The sequence below is a fragment of the Gopherus evgoodei genome, chromosome 16 (assembly GCF_007399415.2).
Source record: "Gopherus evgoodei ecotype Sinaloan lineage chromosome 16, rGopEvg1_v1.p, whole genome shotgun sequence".
Taxonomy (NCBI): domain Eukaryota; kingdom Metazoa; phylum Chordata; order Testudines; family Testudinidae; genus Gopherus; species Gopherus evgoodei.
The window spans coordinates 19,794,990-19,814,819 of NC_044337.1; the positions used below are offsets into that span (position 1 = coordinate 19,794,990).

General features: G+C 37.8%; 1 protein-coding gene across 4 annotated transcripts in view; it reads left to right on the forward strand.

Moving 5' to 3' along the window:
- Nucleotides 1-19,830, forward strand: part of SEC16A (SEC16 homolog A, endoplasmic reticulum export factor) — a 41,265-nt gene that overhangs the window by 11,450 nt on the left and 9,985 nt on the right. For all 4 annotated transcript variants that reach the window (XM_030535117.1, XM_030535120.1, XM_030535118.1 and 1 more), the window contains exons 3-21: nt 860-1,005; nt 3,249-3,337; nt 4,418-4,553; nt 5,809-6,007; nt 7,320-7,497; nt 8,388-8,530; nt 9,749-9,810; nt 10,062-10,200; nt 10,601-10,843; nt 11,244-11,341; nt 12,247-12,328; nt 12,782-12,899; nt 13,192-13,303; nt 13,586-13,691; nt 15,335-15,475; nt 15,622-15,735; nt 17,120-17,324; nt 18,173-18,424; nt 19,158-19,246. In XM_030535117.1, coding sequence (XP_030390977.1) covers nt 860-1,005; nt 3,249-3,337; nt 4,418-4,553; nt 5,809-6,007; nt 7,320-7,497; nt 8,388-8,530; nt 9,749-9,810; nt 10,062-10,200; nt 10,601-10,843; nt 11,244-11,341; nt 12,247-12,328; nt 12,782-12,899; nt 13,192-13,303; nt 13,586-13,691; nt 15,335-15,475; nt 15,622-15,735; nt 17,120-17,324; nt 18,173-18,424; nt 19,158-19,246 — 2,652 coding nt within the window. The remainder of the gene's footprint in view (nt 1-859; nt 1,006-3,248; nt 3,338-4,417; nt 4,554-5,808; nt 6,008-7,319; nt 7,498-8,387; nt 8,531-9,748; nt 9,811-10,061; nt 10,201-10,600; nt 10,844-11,243; nt 11,342-12,246; nt 12,329-12,781; nt 12,900-13,191; nt 13,304-13,585; nt 13,692-15,334; nt 15,476-15,621; nt 15,736-17,119; nt 17,325-18,172; nt 18,425-19,157; nt 19,247-19,830) is intronic.

Here is a 19,830-nt window from a genome sequence, read left to right on the forward strand (position 1 = left end):
ATTCGTGTTATATCAGGTGGCATTATAACGGGGTAGAGGTGTAATTGTATTGATGTATTTAGTAACTTCTTTTTGTCTTTGAATCATAATGAAGTGTTTGAAGTGATCAAGAATATAGCATTTATCTTGAAAGGTTCACTTTATATTTCATTATAGAGTGAAATCACAATGTCAATAACATAATGCAAGAACTCAACAAAACTGTAGGTAATGGGAAAGCCTTTGGAAGGATTTTTGGTAACATTTTCATTACTAACTGGCAGCTTTAAAGCTGACAAATATGATACATATCTGATGTCAGAAAGCAGAATAAAAACTAGTAGAAAAATTAGTTTACAATCAGGAGTGTGAAAACCCAAACGTATAAAGACAGAACTGAAAATAGTGGATAAATTATAAACAGATTTAAGATAGGAAATGAGTATTAATACTGTTAGCAGTCACTGTCACTCCTGGAAGTTATCTCAACACTGTTTTCTTGGCCTGTGTGAAAAAGATGGTAGTTTCAACCTTGTCCTAGTGGGACGGATGTCCAAATCCTAAAAATACCATACTTTCCAGGTGGGACTATTGACAGTTTCAGAAGTCTTTTCTTAAATTTGGGTTTTAAGGTACGTTGTCAGGCAACAATATAGCCATCTGTACCCTTCATGGCAAGATAAAGTACTTTAGTATCCATGGCTGTCAATACAGCATCTTTCACGGGTGCTAATTTCAGTTTTTTAAGATGGTGGGGAGAGGAAGGGGTTAGCCATAGCAAAATGTGTGTGAGTTGAGGGGTTTTTTTTTAATAATTCCATGTCAGATTTTCAAACAATTTAATTTACTAGTTGGTAATCTATAAACCTCTCTTCTCGAGGATGATGTCTATGGACAATATGGTCCTCGCTACCAGCACTATGATAGAAGCAATGCTGCCTATGCGGAGCCTGGTTGTTATCGATACGGTGAGCCTGAGCGTCCTAGTTCCAGAGCTAGTCAGTGCTCTGATCGACCTCCTTCTAGGTATGTAATTACGGAACTATGCAAAGGTTTAGTGTGTCCTGATGGATTAAATTTAATTATGCATAATGAACTTTTATCTTGTGTAGCTCACAGTATGGGACCTAGATGGTGGAAATGAATCTGTCAATATTGACAAAACTTGCTATTAAACACGTAATCCAAAAATATGAATTGCAGATTGTTTGCTGCCTTCAGAGATGAGGGAACATGATGCCATGTATAAAATGACAGTGATATGATTACGGTCATCTCCTTACTGCTCCTTAAGCCTTCCTTCGTGGCCTTTTGTAGGCTTTCATTACTGTCTTCCCATTAGAGGGGGCTCAACAATAGAATCAGTACTGATATTACCTATTTTCTGTCTGCCCACTGAGAGAGCAATGCAGATTACAGCCTCTTATTAGGGTTTAAGAGTAATATTTACAAAGCTGTGTGTAAGAGGGAAATTCTCCAATCCTGTTAACAAATGGCATTTCTGCATGTACCTCCTGGGATTCGCTTTTGAAAACATACCAGTACATGTTGCCTACTGAGACACAGATTTTTGTTCTCAGATGGGAGGGAGGATATGAGTCAGATGAAAAAGTCCACAATTCTGCATCAGGTCAACTTTTCCAGAGTTGTAGGAGGGGATGTGGCAAAACAAGCCTGAAGTAAGAGGATGAATTGAAATTACTAATGTCAATCAAGAAGCAACAAGTTTCCCTTTTCAAGGGTAACTAATTTATAATGAATATTACATGAGTGGTTTGTGTGACTTTTTCATCTATCACAAGATATTGCTGTAGCTACAACATGTAAATTAGAAGTCAACAGGCTTTGAGAGAACGGATTGTCGACTGGAAAGCATTAACCTCCCACCAGTTGTCATCAGCTGTATTTTCAGTAATTCTGCTATGGAACCTCTTTTACCTGGACTAATACGTATTGACAGCCTCTAAAAGGGAATGGAGGAAGTTATGGGTTTAAGAAGCCAGCTGCAGTAGTCTTGTGCACATCTGAACCTCAAAAAAAAAAAAAAAAAAAATAGTGAGAATTTGTGGTAAGATGAGTTAATGGGATTGCTTTCTCTTAATAGCACTGTTCTCAGTGCACATCATCACTCTTACAGATAGTATTTCAAAGCTCATTGGAATCACAGCCTTGTAAAATTATTCTTGCCCTCTCACTGTACATTTTTTTTTAAAGAGATGAATAAAATTTAGTCTTTATCGTAATAGAGAGCAGACAAGTAGATTTTTGTTTGGGTTGATTAAATTTTCCTGACCATTTGTGCAATTACACAACTTTACTGGTCCTTCTGTCTAAATGTTTTTAATGCTTTTATAAAGTTCATATCTACCCTGCTAAGACTGAGCAAAACTAAATAATTATTTGATATTTAACCAAAATAACAGATTTCTTCTATTAAAAATCAGTGTTTTATTGCACAATCCTTGACTTAACTCATGGTCCTGGCTCACAGTGATAAGTTAAAATTTTCAAAAGACACAAATGGGAATTGGTTGCCTTAGCTGCCTTTTGAAAATCTCTCCCAAAGTAGTCCAGGTTGACAAAATCTTATCAGATCAAATTCACTCCTGCAAGAGTGGATGCTGTCTTTACAAGCCTCCCACTCACTGCTACGCTGCTTGCACCTCTCTTCACCTATTCAGGCACTCACTGAACGTATGCTACCAATTATGTTTGTGGTGTGGACAGACTTTGATTCATTTAATTGGTAGCTTGGTTACTAAAAAATTAATCCTGCAGAAATGGAAAAGTTGATCCCCACCAAACATTTGTTCCTGGTTCAGTAATATGGCTGACCTCGCATGAGTGGCTCTAGAGCTGAGAATAGTTACCTCAATACCTAGTTAGCTATACTGGCAGCCTCAGTAGAGAAGCCAGTAAGAATGTCAGTTGTAGAAATGGCTTTTGTGATATGTTTGACTGTCCACAAGTGACTGGACTGACCACCAAATCTGTTCACAAACCACTTAAGCTATTGTACGGTAACACCTTTCAGTCACTGATAGTATGGAATGATTTGAATTAGTGATGTTCTGGTATATAGGCTCTAGTTCCCTGAACCTTCCACTTCCTGTAACTGCAATTTTTAAAAAACTGTAACACTAGATATTCTGTTGTCATAGTGAGAATAACCATCATCAGCTGTGTGTATCCTCTAACAACTTTAAGAATAGTCACTATGCCTGTTTAAATCATAGTATTTTATCTCCCGTATTTTTTTCCTCTTTCAGACAGGGGTATACTGAAGATTATTATAATCCGAAAAGTGGTTGGAATGATTACTATGCAGACTACTATGCAAACCCATATAATTATGGAGGTACAGTTGGACAATGAATTCTAAATTTTTCTGAGTTTAGTTGGTTCAGAAAAAAAATGGGAAGTATATTAAAATTAGCATCAGAGAACTGTTGTAAAACTAAATTTGTGATCTTTTACTGAAATAATATTGTCGTATTTTCCACAGCTAATGAGAATAAAGCTTTCAGTTTGTTGAAAACTGATCCTCCTGCATTGTAGTTGTCCTTAATGCTTTGCTATCATCTCTGTATCCTTGGTTCGGTAGGAGGAAAAAGCAGAGAATGAAGTTTGAATTTGTTGTTTTGATTCCCTATTTGACAATGAGGAAAATGGTCAAACTTTTCTTTTGCCTTTAATTTATCATGGTAAAATTATATGGTGGCACATGTATGGGATTGCTTGCTAAAGTGTACAACATAAATCACTGTGCCCACTTGTGCCTGAACACATGTATTGTGGACAAATTCTTAATCACTGGAAAACTAGTTAATGATCAGAACATAAATTGACTCTACCTCAAAATATAGTGCTCCGCACAAATAATATGCCCCACAGTCACCCATGGGTTAACAGTGTTCTGGAGATAGCACTTGAATTCTATCAGACCAATGGGTTCTTTCCTCCAAACTCCAGGATTTTATATTGAGAGTTTCCATATTTTCTTGTAGAAATAATTTTATCATAACTTAGCCTCATAGTAGTTTAAATGAAAAGATCTATTAAATTGCAGAGACCATCCCCTTGAAAGAGTACAGTATAGTATCCAGATAAGGTGCATAACAGTAATCTGATAACTACACTTGGATGTAACCAAATTTATCACAGGGACATGAAATTGATATACAGCTTTTTTGCTTATAGTTCAACAATTCTGTCTATAACTTTTATTTGATCTCATCTGGTTATGGCAAAATGTATGAGTATTCATATTTCTAATAAAATTAGTATCTCAACTTTGTTTTGAAAGCTTTTTTTTTAAATTGGATTTGTACAGTAGTTATCTCAGATGTTAACAAAACATCGGTGCATGCATTTCAGGAGGGAACAAATGAGCAAAGATTTTAGATTAAGCCCCCCCCCCCCCTTTTTTTTTTTAAAGATCCAAATCGCTGGGAACGTTATCCATCAGCATATGGCTCCAGATATAGAGATCCCAGAAGTTATGACCAGAGATACTGGTATGACACTGAACAGAATCCATACCAAAAGAGAGAGGCATATCCATATGATAACAGGTTTGTAATCTGTGCCCTTTATTTGGAAGCTTTGAGATATGGCTCTTTAGTGTAATTTACTGAAACTTTTGATTATCCAGAAAGCTTCAGAATCACAAGTTATTCTGTAAAAGTTCTGGGCAGCATTTTTTCTAATGCATTTTGAAGAAAAGTGTCTTACTCTAGGTAGGCAAATCTATTGCATGACAGACTATGAAAATGTTTGAGGTATAAAACAGGATTTTGTTTAAAGTGTTCTTTATCAGTCTGTATGTTTCTTTATGGCTAGGAGAATTGTTATGGAAATTGACGTACATTGGATAAATCAGCTTTGAGAGAATGATTTTAGGAAAAATAGGACTTGTTTTGTAACTAGCTTTTTAAATGGCTTAGTACAGAGTCTAAACAGAAACCAACATAGGAAAATGTTCTTCCAGTTTTCTGTGTTAGATGGATTCAGAATGGGATATCGGTCTTAATTTTGAATAGCCTAAATCAGGGGTCAGCAGCCTTTCAGAAGTGGTGTGCCGAGTCTTCATGTATTCACTGTAATTTAAGGTTTCGCGTGCCAGTAATACATTTTAACATGTTTAGAAGGTCTCTTTCTATAAGTCTATATTATATAACTAAACTATTGTTGTATGTAAAGTAAATAAGATTTTTAAAATGTCTAAGAAGCTTCATTTAAAATTAAATTAAAATGCAGACGTCCCCCGGGACGGGTGGCCAGGACCCGGCCAATGTGAGTGTCACTGAAAATCAGCTTGCATGTTGCCTTCGGCATGCGTGCCATAGGTTGCCTACCCTGGCCTAGATTTTTGGAATTAGTCTCTAAACAACATTTCAAGTTGAAAGACATACAGTCAGGGTAAAATAAGGCCTTTTAAAAAAACTGATTTTCATACTTTTGCTACTGACACATGGTTACTAAAAAATTGAAACTCTTTACTCCATCATTTGTTTACTTTTTGCACTTCATTTTGGACAGTGAACACAAGATTAGTCAATTTCACTTTCTGGTTCTCAGGTACTTGCTATAAAGCTGGGTTTAAATCACAGCTAGAAAATATTTTCAAGGGAAAAAATAACTGAAGATATTTCCATTAAATCAGGTTTTGGACTGTCTACTTTTACAAAACCTAAATCTGTGGACTAGTTTGTGACATGGTCTCTTTAAACTGTACTCTCTAGTTTAATGGACACAAATATCCACGGAAGTTAGTTCTTCCCAGGATACAGGTTCTTATCTTTATTTTCATATTTCATTGCTCTTTAGACAAGACCGATATGAAGATCACTGGCGATATGATCCTCGCTTTGCTGGAAGCTTTGATGATGAAACTGAGCCTCACAGAGACCCTTATGGTGATGAATTTGACAGACGAAGTGTCCACAGTGAACATTCTGCCCATAGCCTCCGTAGTTCCCACAGTGTTCATAGCCGTAAGAGCAGCTTCAGTTCTCGCTCTCAGCAAGTGAGTTTCATGTGAGAGCATCATGTGTATGACTTTGTTCTGTTAACCCGCTTGATGATAGGAATGGGGTTACCTGGCAATCTGTTGGATCAAATCTCTAGAAGCTAGTGGAAGATCATAAACATACAAAAGTTACAATTATTTCTGTTCTTAGCTTGGGCAACAGAGGCATATTTTGAAAGTTCATATTCAGCAGCTAGGGACTGAAGATTGTGCCACAGTATGTGCTCGATTTTAAAATATTTATTTAATAGTTCTTAGAGTCTTTGTTTAGAACTGGGGCTCAAGTTGTGCTTGGTGCTATATAAGAACATAGGAAGAAATTGTCTCTTTGGCTAAGGGCTTAGTCCTACAATTCACTGGGCATGGGAGCACTGCTGCATTTTACTATAGTTGAGAATGTGTCCACATCCCTATTTTTATATGTCCTGTTTATGCTTGTGATGTTGAGAGGAAAATAATGCTGAGCTGAAACTTGGAATACATTTAAAGAGTTGTGGCTGTTGAATTGATATGTAGAACAGTCTTCTACTGTAAGGTTTTTAAAAAAATAAATAAAAATTACTCTTCTATTTTAAGTACAAATACACAGATAATTCCATGAAACATTTTTTTACTGGTAGATGATTCTTGTATACTGTTAGTAGAGTTTGCACTTGCATTAGCTATAGTCTCATATGTTAACCTTCCAGAAATCCAGATGTAGTTTTAAATTTAGTCATCCATTTGGGACCCAAATGTTTCGTTGATATTGGACATGGAGAACTGGAGGCTCTCCAGGCATTTACACCGAGTATCCATACTCAATCTAGTCAGATTTTTCTCTTAAATCAGGAGAGGCACTAAGAAAAGGTTGTGGGGTCGTTCTGATCTTGGCTGAGCTGCGGATGAAGCCACACTCCAGTCTGCAAATCATTCTATGAATTTTTTTTCTTGGCAAAATACACATGCAAATAATCATTTAAAAAAGGAGGGGGAGGAGTTGGCAAAGAGAGAAGTAAACCCACATGTGCAGTCTGAGGTGAGCAAATCAAATTCTAAAAGGGGAACATAGGGAAGTAGAGCATTAAAACAGACAACAAACTTTTAGCTCAAGTCCATTATACCACTTGATTCATTGTGCAGCTTTCATAAATCCAGTGAAAGTCCTGTGCAACTTACTATATTAAAATACTTATTAGAGCCCATATAGCTGCTAAGTGGGAGATAAAAAGCTCCTCAGTCCTGCTTGCCACGTTATTCAGCAGAAGGGGAAAGAATCACATGGGCTATTATGTCTTTAATGCAACAATTACTAATATGTTCTATTCAGAGCCAGCTTTATAGAAGCAACCATGATCTGACAGCTAATGCATATGAAACCACCACCCAGCCAGTCTCGCTTCACACAGATTATGCATATGGAGGATACCCTGCTAACTTTGATGGTCAACAGCCTTTTACAGATTATGGTTACTCAGCTGAATCTGGATGGCCATCTGTAGAACAAGGTATTTGCAGAAACATGGGGGAAGGTTGGATTGAGAGGGTAGTTAACAATTCTTTGCTTCTGTGCCTTTCATTCAGCTTTAAAATGCTTTACAAACATTCATTGAACCTATTGGTAGTAAAGACACCTGTGTTCATAATAGATATTAAATTGATAACAGTAGAATGTAATGTTCTGTATTTGTACACTCATAGATATGAGCTATACTTAAGGTAAGTTTTGCTCACTGTGAGGATAGTCCCTTGTTTGTTCCATCCTGGGTTGTCACTGAACAGTTCCATTATTTTATGGCCAGATATTAATTGCTACTGGTTATGTATTAAGTACTGCACACTTATTTTGCATTTGTGGTGTTTGCTTTAGAATCATGTGTATATAATGGGATACTGTAAAACTCTCTTGACTCCAAGCATGCTTTGAATTCAATCTACTGTTAATTCATGGAGAATCTTTAAAATAAACATACCTTACACACAGTTCTGTTTATATAATCCTTTGATTTTTTTCTATTAGCCTTGCTTCTTGCAGTTAAACAGCAGTTTTTCATATAAAGTATCAGTAGTTTTTTAAGAAAAGATTTGTCAGAAGTCCTCTAAAACATAGAAACGTACTGGGGATTGATAAGCAAAAATAATGTTGAAGTTCTCAGTACGGAATTTTTTCTCATTATTTCAAATTTCTGAGAGGTCTGCTCTCAGTACTGTCTTGTATTTGATAGGACAGTATAGCTATTAACTCTTTGAAGATGGTGTTTAGCCAACTTCAATAACTAGTTTTTCATGTCTGCTTTGATTGTGATCAGAACTATGTAGAAAACTAAATAAAATGTAAATAACTAAGTTGCTGCAAGGTAGTTGAGTCACTTGATTCTGATCTTTCTCTCTACTGTAGTCCCATCAAGACCCTCGACACCTGAGAAATTTTTAGTGCCTCATGTCTGTGCAAGGTTTGGTCCTGGGGGCCATCTGACAAAAGTACTGCCAAACCTGCCGTCAGAAGGACAGCCGGCTTTGGTTGAGATACACAGTATGGAGGTAAAGCAAAAGTACACCAGGAATACAAATGTGTTTATGTTGATAATATCTTTGGGTTTTTTTCTAAAGGGAAAATAGGACACTTCAGTTTTGTTATGGCTTTCTGTTGTATGTATGTTTAGTTTATAGAAAAACAAATGTTGTTTCTTTGCTTCTGTAAGTTTCCTTATGTTTTCACTTTTGATTTCTCTGCAAGCCCTTAGTGTAGAATAGCTGTCTTCTTTTCTCACTGTGGCATTTGATTAATTAAAATAGGATTTCCAAGTCCTAGGAAGGTTGGGGTCTTTATTTTTGTGTGCATGCAGCCATTGATTAAGACGTGAGCATTTGTACCTTTCTCTGCCGACTGCGACTGTGATGGTTTGCTATCTTAGTGTATGGCTACGCAGCCTGTGGCAGTGAATCTCTGAGCCTGGGTTGTCAGACTCATCAGACTCACAGGGCTTGCGCTACCATGCTAAAAAAGCTGTGTAGACATTGCCGCTTAGGCTTTCAAGCCCACCTCACCCTTAGGCTTCCAAGCTCCAGCCCAAGCCACACTGTCTGCACAGCTATTTTTAATGCAGTAACTCTAGCAGGAGTCAGTTGACCCAGGCTCGGAGGCTCTCTGGGTAGACCATGTTGGAAGGAGATTGAGTACCTTGGGTGTATTTCCCTTTCTCTTGTGACTCCACCAGTGGGCCAAAGGAATACAAAGTTTTTGGTCACCAGAAAGATGTGGACAGATTGGAGAGAGTTCAGAGAAGAGTGACAAGTGAGTTGGAGGATCTGATTTATGGGGAAAGAGTAGAATGCGGCCAACATGACCAAGATAGAACACCATTATCTGCAAGTGTGTGAATGGTGTACACAGCAAGGAGACAGAGGATTTATTTAGAATGTCACAAGGATATATGAAAAGGAAAATGTAGGGTTAATACCAGGAAAAACTTCCCATGGGATCTTCTGCTGTGGAATAATTTCTCATGGAAAGTCATTAAAACATTTTAAGCTGGATTGGACAGGGCCCTAATGAACATACTATAGGGAAAACAGCTGTCCAGGAGTGGTATACTAGATGACACCATAGGTTATGTGTAGCTTTTATTTATTTATGTATTTTATTTTGATACACTGTTTAGGTACAAAATGAATTACTGTATACATAGTGGAATTTATAGATGTAAGAGCTACTCATCATGCTTTTATGGTTTGCATTTTTTTGTTTGTTTTATTTAGACTATGTTGCAACATATGCCAGAACAAGAAGAGATGAGAGCCTTTCCGGGCCCTCTTGCTAAGTATGTTTTATGGATTTCATAAGCGGTTTTAAAGTTTTCTCAGTCTTAATTTTTCCTTGTAATTTTGCATAGCCACAAATAATAGATTTAAACTGGTTTGATCAGATATCTCTTATCTATATTCCACAAGCCTAAATGTTACTGGAGGTTTGACTTTGCTCTGTTCTACTTACTACTTATTATGGTGTTGATGATGTCTGGCACTTCATACTGATTCTTTGTTTCATTGCATACTTTTCTTTCTCTTCCAGAGATGATACCCATAAAGTGGATGTCATTAATTTTGCACAAAACAAAGCCACACAGTGCTTTCAGAATGAAAATCTAATTGACAAAGAATCTGCAAGCCTGCTTTGGGATTTTATTGTATTGTTGTGCAGACAGAATGGGGTATGTCATATTTCTTAAATCTGTAAGCTTTCTCTTGATGCCCTGAAGGTCAGTTTACAGAGCCTTTATCTTTAGGTTTTAGATAAGAATCTTAAGATATAGCAGCTCCATTTATGTGAAGGTGGCAAGAGTACGTAAAGTGTTTGTACTGGACCAAGAATGCAGGTCTAATACTCAAAAGGCGGGCATTCCTCCTTGCTGTTTTGAAGTGCAAAATAAGATGAGAGCAATGGGTCTTTATCTGTATAATCTCAATGGGACACCTGAGTTGACCAATCCATTCTTATCTCCTTTTGTCCAACCCACTGCATCATTTGTGTTAATTAACTTGTTAAACTTCAAGTGTTTAAAATAGTTCAGTCAAATTATTTCAAAGTGATTGAATTTGTTTCATTTATAGACTGTAGTGGGCACAGACATTGCAGAGCTTTTGTTACGAGATCACAAAACAGTTTGGCTTCCTGGAAAATCGCCTAATGAAGCAAACTTGATTGACTTCACTAATGAGGCTTTGGAGCAAGTGGAAGAGGAGTCTGGTGAAGCGCAACTCTCATTTCTCACCAATAGTCTTATAACCACAATTGACAGTCTTGAAAGAGAGACGGAGAGATTCAGGGAGCTTCTGCTTTATGGTCGTAAGAAGGTGAATGCTCATATTATTGCTTTAAAGTACTGGTTGAGTTTGGTTTTTTTAACTAGGATTTATTGTTCCAAAAACCACATACCCTTAAAGCCCTAGTGGCTTGCATGTAATTAAAATATCAAGTAATAAAAATGAAAGCTTCACAAATACTAAGGTATATCATATGTAATATTTATGGTACCATCAATGTCTTTGGCACGCTACAGTAAAGAGAGATTCCCTGTCCCAAAGAATTCACAATTCAAAACCAGATTATATTGTAACATACTAGCATGTGACTTAATGAGTATTTTCAATTCATAGTCATAAGATATCTGCACTAGAAATAATTAGTACTTTGTTCTGAGCTGTGTATTGATCTTGTTCCCCAATAAACTCGTTTACTTTTCTACATTAATAGGATGCTTTGGAGTCTGCCATGAAGCATGGATTATGGGGTCATGCTCTGCTGCTTGCCAGTAAAATGGACAACAGAACACATGCAAGAGTCATGACTAGGTAATGGTTTGCTGCTTGATGATGATGATTAGAATATGCATCTAGTATGGAATAGCTATTTATTTCCAATTAATGAGGTAAAGTCCTGTGGCTTAGAAATTGAGGCCACAATTATGATGTGTGCCTGTGCTCAGGCAGGAATTCTGCTTTAGATATATCATCTGGGTGTTGACTTAAGTCATGTTGCAGCTTTAGTTTCAGGGACTTCAGCCTTTAAAGTTAGACTTCACGGAATTGCAGTGACTGCTACAACTGTTGGCAAGAGCTATTCTGTCACCACCTTCACTGTAACATGATTTCCTCTTTGGATCTTAAACCATGCCCTAAACTGGCTTACTCGCTGACTGACAGATCTGCCATACAAACTATAGAACATTAATGAAAACTGGGAGGGGGAATAGCATAGGAATTAGCTTCACTTCATGTTTCAGAAACTCAGATTTTGACACTAAAGGGATTAAATCAACTATATGTATGCTTCTCTTCCTTCAAAGGTTTGGGTGGCTGTTTCCCCACTTACTTTTGGGACTTTTAATACCGAAATAATGTTATGCCCCTGCTGCTCCTTATTTCGGAACGAAGCAACCATCTTCCAGCAAGGACTGTCTGTACATAAGAGCAGTGTTTTCTCTCCTCCCACAGCTTCTGAAACAATGTTACAGCTGCTATCTGCTGGGACTAGGAGCCCAACTCTTGAGGTTATTCCTAGGCTTGTATTTGCATTTGGCTGTACTGCAAGTCCAATTGTTTAGAAAGTAACTGTTTTAAAGATGATTCACTGGCCAATTACACTTATTTCACTGCAGTGCTTTGAAAATGTCTGTTCTCAAAGCTAAAGTAAATACAAGAATGTTAGTCCTGTTATCTGCTTACCTACAATTATTTTTATTTTTGTTTTTATATAGATTTGCCAACAGTCTTCCAATTAATGATCCTCTGCAAACTGTTTACCAGCTCATGTCTGGAAGAATGCCAGCAGCATCCACAGTGAGTTTTAACAATAAGCTTCAATTAAGACTTGTATATGTTCTCTTGTGAATTACCTCTTACAGCACACTAGTGGTATATAACTGGGTACCAAAAAGAATTAGGTAAGTTCATGGAGGGTAGGTTGATCAGTGGCTATTAGCCAAGATGGTCAGGGGTACAACCCCACACTTTGGGTGTCCCTAAACCCCTGAGTTCCCGATGCTGGGACTGGATGACAGGGGATAAATCACTTGATAACTCCCCTGTTCTTTTCATTACCTCTGAAGCATCTGGTACTGACCACTGTTGGAAGACAGGATACTGAGCTAGATGGACCAGTAGTATGGACATTCTTATGTTCTTGCATACCTGATCTCGAATGCAAAAATTATTCTAGCCCTTCCTCAGGTTGTAATTCTTATCCACACACCCTCAAGCCATAGAATGGAAGGGTATCTGCTCTAATTCTAGTGCTGTGGCGATGAGAAATGGGGAGACTGGAGGCCTCATCTTGCTATGGTACTATCCAACTTGACCAATAACATGGATGTGGAATCGAGGACTATTACCACCATGGGAGATACTCTTGGTAAGTCATTTGAAGTAGAATCTGTGGAGAATAAAGTGAGTAAACAGCAGGGCTGTTTATATTGAGAGCAATGGAATGGATGTGGGCTCTAAACTTAAATTGCTTGGCTTGTTTTATGAAAAATAACTATTGCTACTTATACAATAAAACCAGACCTTTTTTAGTTCTGCGGATTTCTGTTTTATGAAAATAAATTGGCATTACAAAGAACCAAAACAATTCAAGATACTATGAATTAGTTATGTCCCATTCAGATACAATTTCATGAGAGATCTGTTGTGCTTTGTTTCAGCTTCTAAAGGCCTTTTAGATGCTGCTCATTTTTGCTACCTGATGGCCCAGATCGGGTTTGGCGTTTATACAAAGAAAACAACAAAGCTTGTCCTAATTGGATCCAATCACAGGTGTGGAATTCAGATTACTTGCCTTTGTTTTTGTTTTTGTAAAACGTTGCTATTTAAAAGACGAAAATAGAAGGAAATGGTTTGTGATATTCTAACAAGTAACACGCCACAATATATAATTATTTAACCAAAGCTGCATATTTCTGAAGCATGGAAGTTTCTTGATCTGATGCTTTATATTCATTAATGCAACATGACTAACTTTTGATGTGCCAGTAACATTACATAATCTAAATTAGAAGTAATGTCAAAATTTAATTCGTTTTTCCACTTTTCTCTCAGTTTACCATTTTTAAAGTTTGCCACCAATGAAGCCATTCAAAGAACAGAAGCCTATGAATATGCACAGACACTGGGAACCCAGCCCTGCTGTTTACCCAATTTCCAGGTTAGTAGCGGTTCTATTTTGTTAATGTTGTATCACAGGTTTTGTATGAAGTGCTTTTTATCCTTTTTAGGAGTGGTGTGGTGTTCACTTTCTTTGTGTACTCTTTCAAGTACTTGAAGGACCTGTCGCTCTCACAAACTAGCTCCCAAAAGACTCCTGATGATGAAAATAATGCAAGGGCACTTTCCAGTGCAAACAAAAGTTAAACTCAGGATTGATTTAAATATTTAAAAAATCACCCCATAATTTTGGATTTTTATTTTTCTGTTTGGATCCAAATAAATGTTGATCTTTTAAAGATTTAATTCTACTTTTATGACTGGATCATTGCACTGTGTAGTTCTAAGATTTTCCTGATGCTAACAACTAAATCTGATTTTCCCCAAGAGTAAATATTGTGAATTCCAGAGTTCCAGAACCTAAATTAAAGGTAGTGACTGAATTTAAAATCTGAAGAAGAAATCTAGCAGGATTTGTTTGTATACAATCTGACCCCCGCCTTGTAAAACTTGAGTGATGGAACACTTTGAAAGCTTTTTGACTAATATTCATTTTCAAATCTCACCAGTAACTGCACACTGCACCATAGTAACTCAGGTATCAGAGGGTAGCCGTGTTAGTCTGGATCTGTAAAAGCAGCAAAGAATCCTGTGGCACCTTATAGACTAACAGACGTTTTGGAGCATGAGCTTTTGTGGGTGAATACCCACTTCCTCAGATGCATCCTGCATCTGAGGAAGTGGGTATTCACCCACGAAAGCTCATGCTCCAAAACGTCTGTTAGTCTATAAGGTGCCACAGGATTCTTTGCTGCTTTTACATAGTAACTCTAACTCAGGAACCAATCCATGCAACAAACCTCGATGCCAACTCTGCCTACATATCTACACCATCACAGGACCTAACCATATCAGCCACACCATCACCGGTTCATTCACCTGCACGTCCACCAGTGTAATATATGTCAGCAGTGCCCCTCTGCTACGTACATTGGCTAAACTGGACAATCTCTATGGAAAAGGATAAATGGACACAAATCAGATATTAGGAATGGCAATATACAAAAACCTATAGGAGAACACTTCACTTCAACCTCCCTGGCTGCACAATAGCAGATCTTAAGGTGGCCATCCTGCAGCAAAAAACTTCAGGACCAGACTTCAAAGAGAAACTGCTGAGCTTCAGTTCATCTGCAAATTTGACATTATCAGCTCAGGATTAAACAAAGACTGTGAATGGCTTGCCAACTACAAAACCAGTTTCTCCTCCCTTGGTTTTCACACCTCAGCTGCTGGAAGAGGGCCTCATCCTCCCTGATTGAACTAACTTCGTTATCTCTAGCTTGCTTCTTGCTTGCATGTATATACCTGCCCCTGGAAATTTCCACTACATGCATCTGACGAAGTGGGTATTCACCCACGAAAGCTCATGCTCCAAAACGTCTGTTAGTCTATAAGGTGCCACAGGACTCTTTGCTGCTTTTACAGATCCAGACTAACATGGCTACCCCTCTTGATTTTTAAATCTAGAATACATGTGATAATGGGGTACTTCAGTTTGTGGCTGGAGTAACAAACTGCCCTGCAGTACTTTTAGAAATTATGTGGGCATGCAGTATAACTTTACCTTCTTGCATTCTACAGGTTTTCAAATTCATCTACGCTTGCCGACTAGCTGAGATGGGACTCGCCGCACAAGCGTTTCATTACTGTGAAGTGATTTCCAAAACTGTTCTTAAAAATCCCTACTATTATTCGCCTGTGCTTATCAGCCAACTTATTCAGGTACTATAAGGATGAGTATTCTTCAGAATTAAGCACTCATAGTTTGATACATATTGGTTCATGAATGATAGTTTAGAAATCTCTAAAATTTTTATTTTATTGATCTCTTCACCAATTTTTTTTTTATATAATCCTTCCTTTGATAGATATCATCTCAGTTGCGCCTGTTCGACCCACAGATTAAAGAGAAACCAGAGCAGGAATTATTTATTGAACCTTCATGGTTAGTACGACTTCGGCACTTGGATGGACAGATCAAGGTATCAAATCTGCTTTCCAAAATAAAAGGCTTCCGTACTAAGATTTTTACTTAAGATCCTTTTCATAAAATGCTTGTGTGGTGCACTTGTTCTTTTCTAATAATAGATGGGAATTATAAATTTCTGATTTCTTAAATATATTAAAGCTACCCAGTTGCATACCACTTAAATCAAGTTGATGTGCAGACTTGTGGGTGCCCCAGTTTTCAGTGTAATATGGAAGATGGTGTGTGTGTGTGTGTGTGTGTGTGTGTGTGTGTGTGTGCGCGTGTGCGCGGGCTGTCCTTAGGCACGTCTTAGTGTCCACCCTCCCGCCTTTTCCTATCCCTGTTCTGACCCTTCTTGCAGGCTCCCACAGCTAGCTGCTGCAGCCTGGTGAGGGATCTAGTACTTAAAAGTGAAAAAGCCTCCAACCTGCCAGACCTTAATTAAAGAGCCATTCAAGTGGTAATGAAGCCATTTAACAAACATTTGCTAACCTCCAGGTATATGCTGTCAGTTTCTGAATTTACTGACAAAAACAGTTGTGCATCACTGTAATACTCAGAACAGGTTAGCCTACAGGACCTTTATTTAAAATTGTATTTAAAAATATCTCATTAGTGTGTTGCTGAAGATTATAAAATCACATCTCTAAAAAATCCTTGCATAGATTTTTAGATGCACAATCTGAGTATTCAGCTTTAGCCTTAAATGCTTGGATCTGCAGACATAGCTTTTTAAATAAATCCTTCAAAAGAGCACCGTTCTCTAAAATACACATACGAGCCCGGGTTGCCCTCGGGCATAGGGGCACCAGTTTAATAATATTGCATGGGCTCCAGAAATCGTAAGGATGGCCCTATGTGTGTGTGGAATAGACCTCTTTATGCATTCTTGTGCAAGGAGAACTGTAAAACTCCAAGGTTTTAATACCCTATAGGAGCAAGCAGAGATGCACTTGTTAGAAGAAAGGTGAGCGTGTAAGTATTAATTGTAGTAACTAACTACTAAGTTGCGCTATTAAGTTTCAAACAATGCAGGAGGGGGAGGTATGTTGATTTTAAAAAACTAATGGAATCAGTATTTTTTTATAAAACCCAAAGGAAACTTTTCTAAAACTTGCCTTTGCTTTTGCAAAAGTTTGTGTATGTTTGTGTTTGTTTGTTTTTTAAAGCATCTTTTGGGGGAACTGAATTTGATCTAACAATGACCCTTTACTTATTTTTTAACCTGAGAAAGTTGTGAATGGAAAATCTAGTTGCAAAGTTTTCCCTTCCTCACCTTCAAGAAACTAACAAATGATCTTTTTTTATTTAGAAGACTTTCCTTGTTATGCTCTTCCTCAATTATGAATTTAACGTCTTATAATGGTTAATAGGCTTTTGTTTTCTCCTAACTACAGGATGGTACAATAGCTTACAATGCAGATAGATCCACCCCTCAGCAGTATGCCTGTAGCACACCAAGCTCTGAATTAGACCATATCAGTCAATGTGATGGAACAGGTTCTGGACAGGAAATGGGGCCTGCTACTGAAAACCCATTGTTAACATCCTTGTTACCTAATACTATGCACCCCATGCAAGGTGTGCAGCTAATGCCTTCAGGTTAGTATTTCACATTGTTCTCCTTGTATGTCAAGGGGAAGAACCAATACAGTGGACTACAAAATAAAGAAATCACTTAAAAGTAAAACTAATGGGATTTCATTTCTCAACTGTATCATTTTAGTTATAAATTGGCTCTTTTTGTGATTGATTCATGCAGCATTAGAAGTAAAAATAACACTTCCTTACATAATTGCCAGTTAGCTTTTTCTGTTGCACATTAGGGGTGTGAAGATTGTACAGTTCATATAGAAACCCGTAAAGGCATAGAGCTCATGTCTCATTTGTGATGGGGACAGAAATAGGAGATGATATTTGAAATGTAACTGGGAGTGTTTAATTAGTCCCCTTTTGACTTCAAAGGAGTTTACTACTTTTTTTAAAAACTGTGTTCATTGTCTTTTGAACGACTTGTTTTGTACATTGGATGCTTCTAATCCTATTGCTGCTTCATGTTGGATGCCGCAGGAGCAAGTGGGAGACCTAAGGATGTAAAAAATGCCAAGCAGCAAAAATGGGAGTATTGAAGTCTATTCTCCCAAGTAGGCATTCCATGAGCATATCCATGTGGAGGTATTAGATCCTCCTCAGAGGCAGAAGTCTCCTGGTTTGGTGACTTGCTTAACTTTTGTCAAATAAACAAATACAGACTAAAAAAGACTTATTGCAGTTCATGGGCAGTAACTTCTTCACAGTAAAATGCATCCCGATAAAGTAGACAAATATTCTGTGTTTTACAGATGAGGTTGTTGGAATTGGAACTGAGCAGATCCTAGCTCCTCAGTCCAGTGCTTAGACCATATCTCTCTTTTTTGTTACCAATAATTTTCTTAAATTTTGTTCTGTAGCCCCTCAGACTATCCTTGAGGGATCAGCAGCTATGACTCCTCCTACGCAGCAAGAAACTGTTGGTGGTGTTCCTTTCTATCCTGTGGCCCCTCCCTCTATTGGGCCAGGCTCTGGCTTTGCACCCCCAGGCTTTCCAAATCAATATGGAGCTGAACAGTCTTCACTGTACCTGGGATCTACAGTGCCACCAGGAGGACCACCTCCTCAAGCAGCAGAACCACAGCCAGAGGGGCACTTAAACCAGGAAACAGGTTTGTGCTCTGAATAAATGTTTTCCCTGCCCTTAAGGGCACTGAAATCTTTTTGGAGATTGAGTGCACAGTAACTTGTTTCGGTCATTAAAATTGTGAAGTAAATCTTGGGTAACTGAGTGTAGAGTGAAAACCTAAAAGACAGCAAAGAATCTCACTGAGAAGAGTTTAGTACTACTGGCTTTGCATATCAGGTTTGACATAAATCCAGTGTAAGTAAGTGAGTCACAGCCTGTTCCCTACTTGACACTTGTCTGTCACAAAACCACTACCTAATGCCATCCTATGGGCAGTTTCTGTTGGAAATGCTCATGATTGGAATTGGAGAAAGTTCTTCACCTCAAACTGAAAGTGAATGTTTAGAACTGTGGAAATCGGAGAATTTAAATAGTAGAAGATGCTGCATGTGAAGGCTGAAGTCCATTGACAGAGCTGTGCAAAGAATCCCCCAGAGCATCACCCTAAGGAATGCCTCACTTAGCCAGTTCTGACCCTCCTTTTTAGGCAACTAAATACACATGAATTTAAAAAAAAAAAAAAAGACATCAAATGCGGTTCATGCAAACCCTGAAATTTAATGTATGTTCTTTAAAACATCAGGTTCTCTAGCACTAGACTCACTAACCAATGAGAAGTTGGGTAAAGTTTATCACAGTTCTAGTGCAACTGCTTAGACATCTATTATGTCTTGAAAACCACTGAAATTTACTAACTTACTCTGTTCTTTTTTAAGCAATGCAGAGAATACCCCAGGAATCTCCAATTCAAAAGACTTTCCCTGAACAAAGAGAGGAGGATTTCTATGGCAAAATGGCAAATATGGTATTTTTATATCATATATCCTTAGTGCTTTCTCCAAATCGCACTATGCAAATATGGAACTCATTATTCAGTGGCACTCTCAAATACTAAGTTCATGAAGTGCACCTCAGCACCAATCCAGTCTTTTGTTGCAGAAGAAAAAAAATCCAGGAGAAATGTGAGACCTACTATTTTAAAATACTTGTGGAAGTAGAAAATCAGACATGTTGGATTTAAAATATTTATATGCCAACCCACCACGACCCAGCAGGGCTGTAGCATATATCAGTGGGAGAGAAGCAGATCCTAATGAGCAAGTCTGCTGACCGTGCTTTTAAAAGGCAGTATTGATTTGCACTTGAGTCCTGCCCTGAACAATGGGTGGTGCTATCCAAATTGTATCAAACGTATGAACATTTATGTATCAAAACCTAGCCACGAACATCTGTTTTACTGTACAGCAGGTATTTTCAGTTTTAAGTCACTTAAGTTGGACATCTCCTAGGGAACTGATTTACCTCACGAGGTAACAGGTGCTTAATTGAAACAGAATTAATGTTAATTTTGCTCAATAGGGACACTTTGGTTATTTCCAATGGATGAAG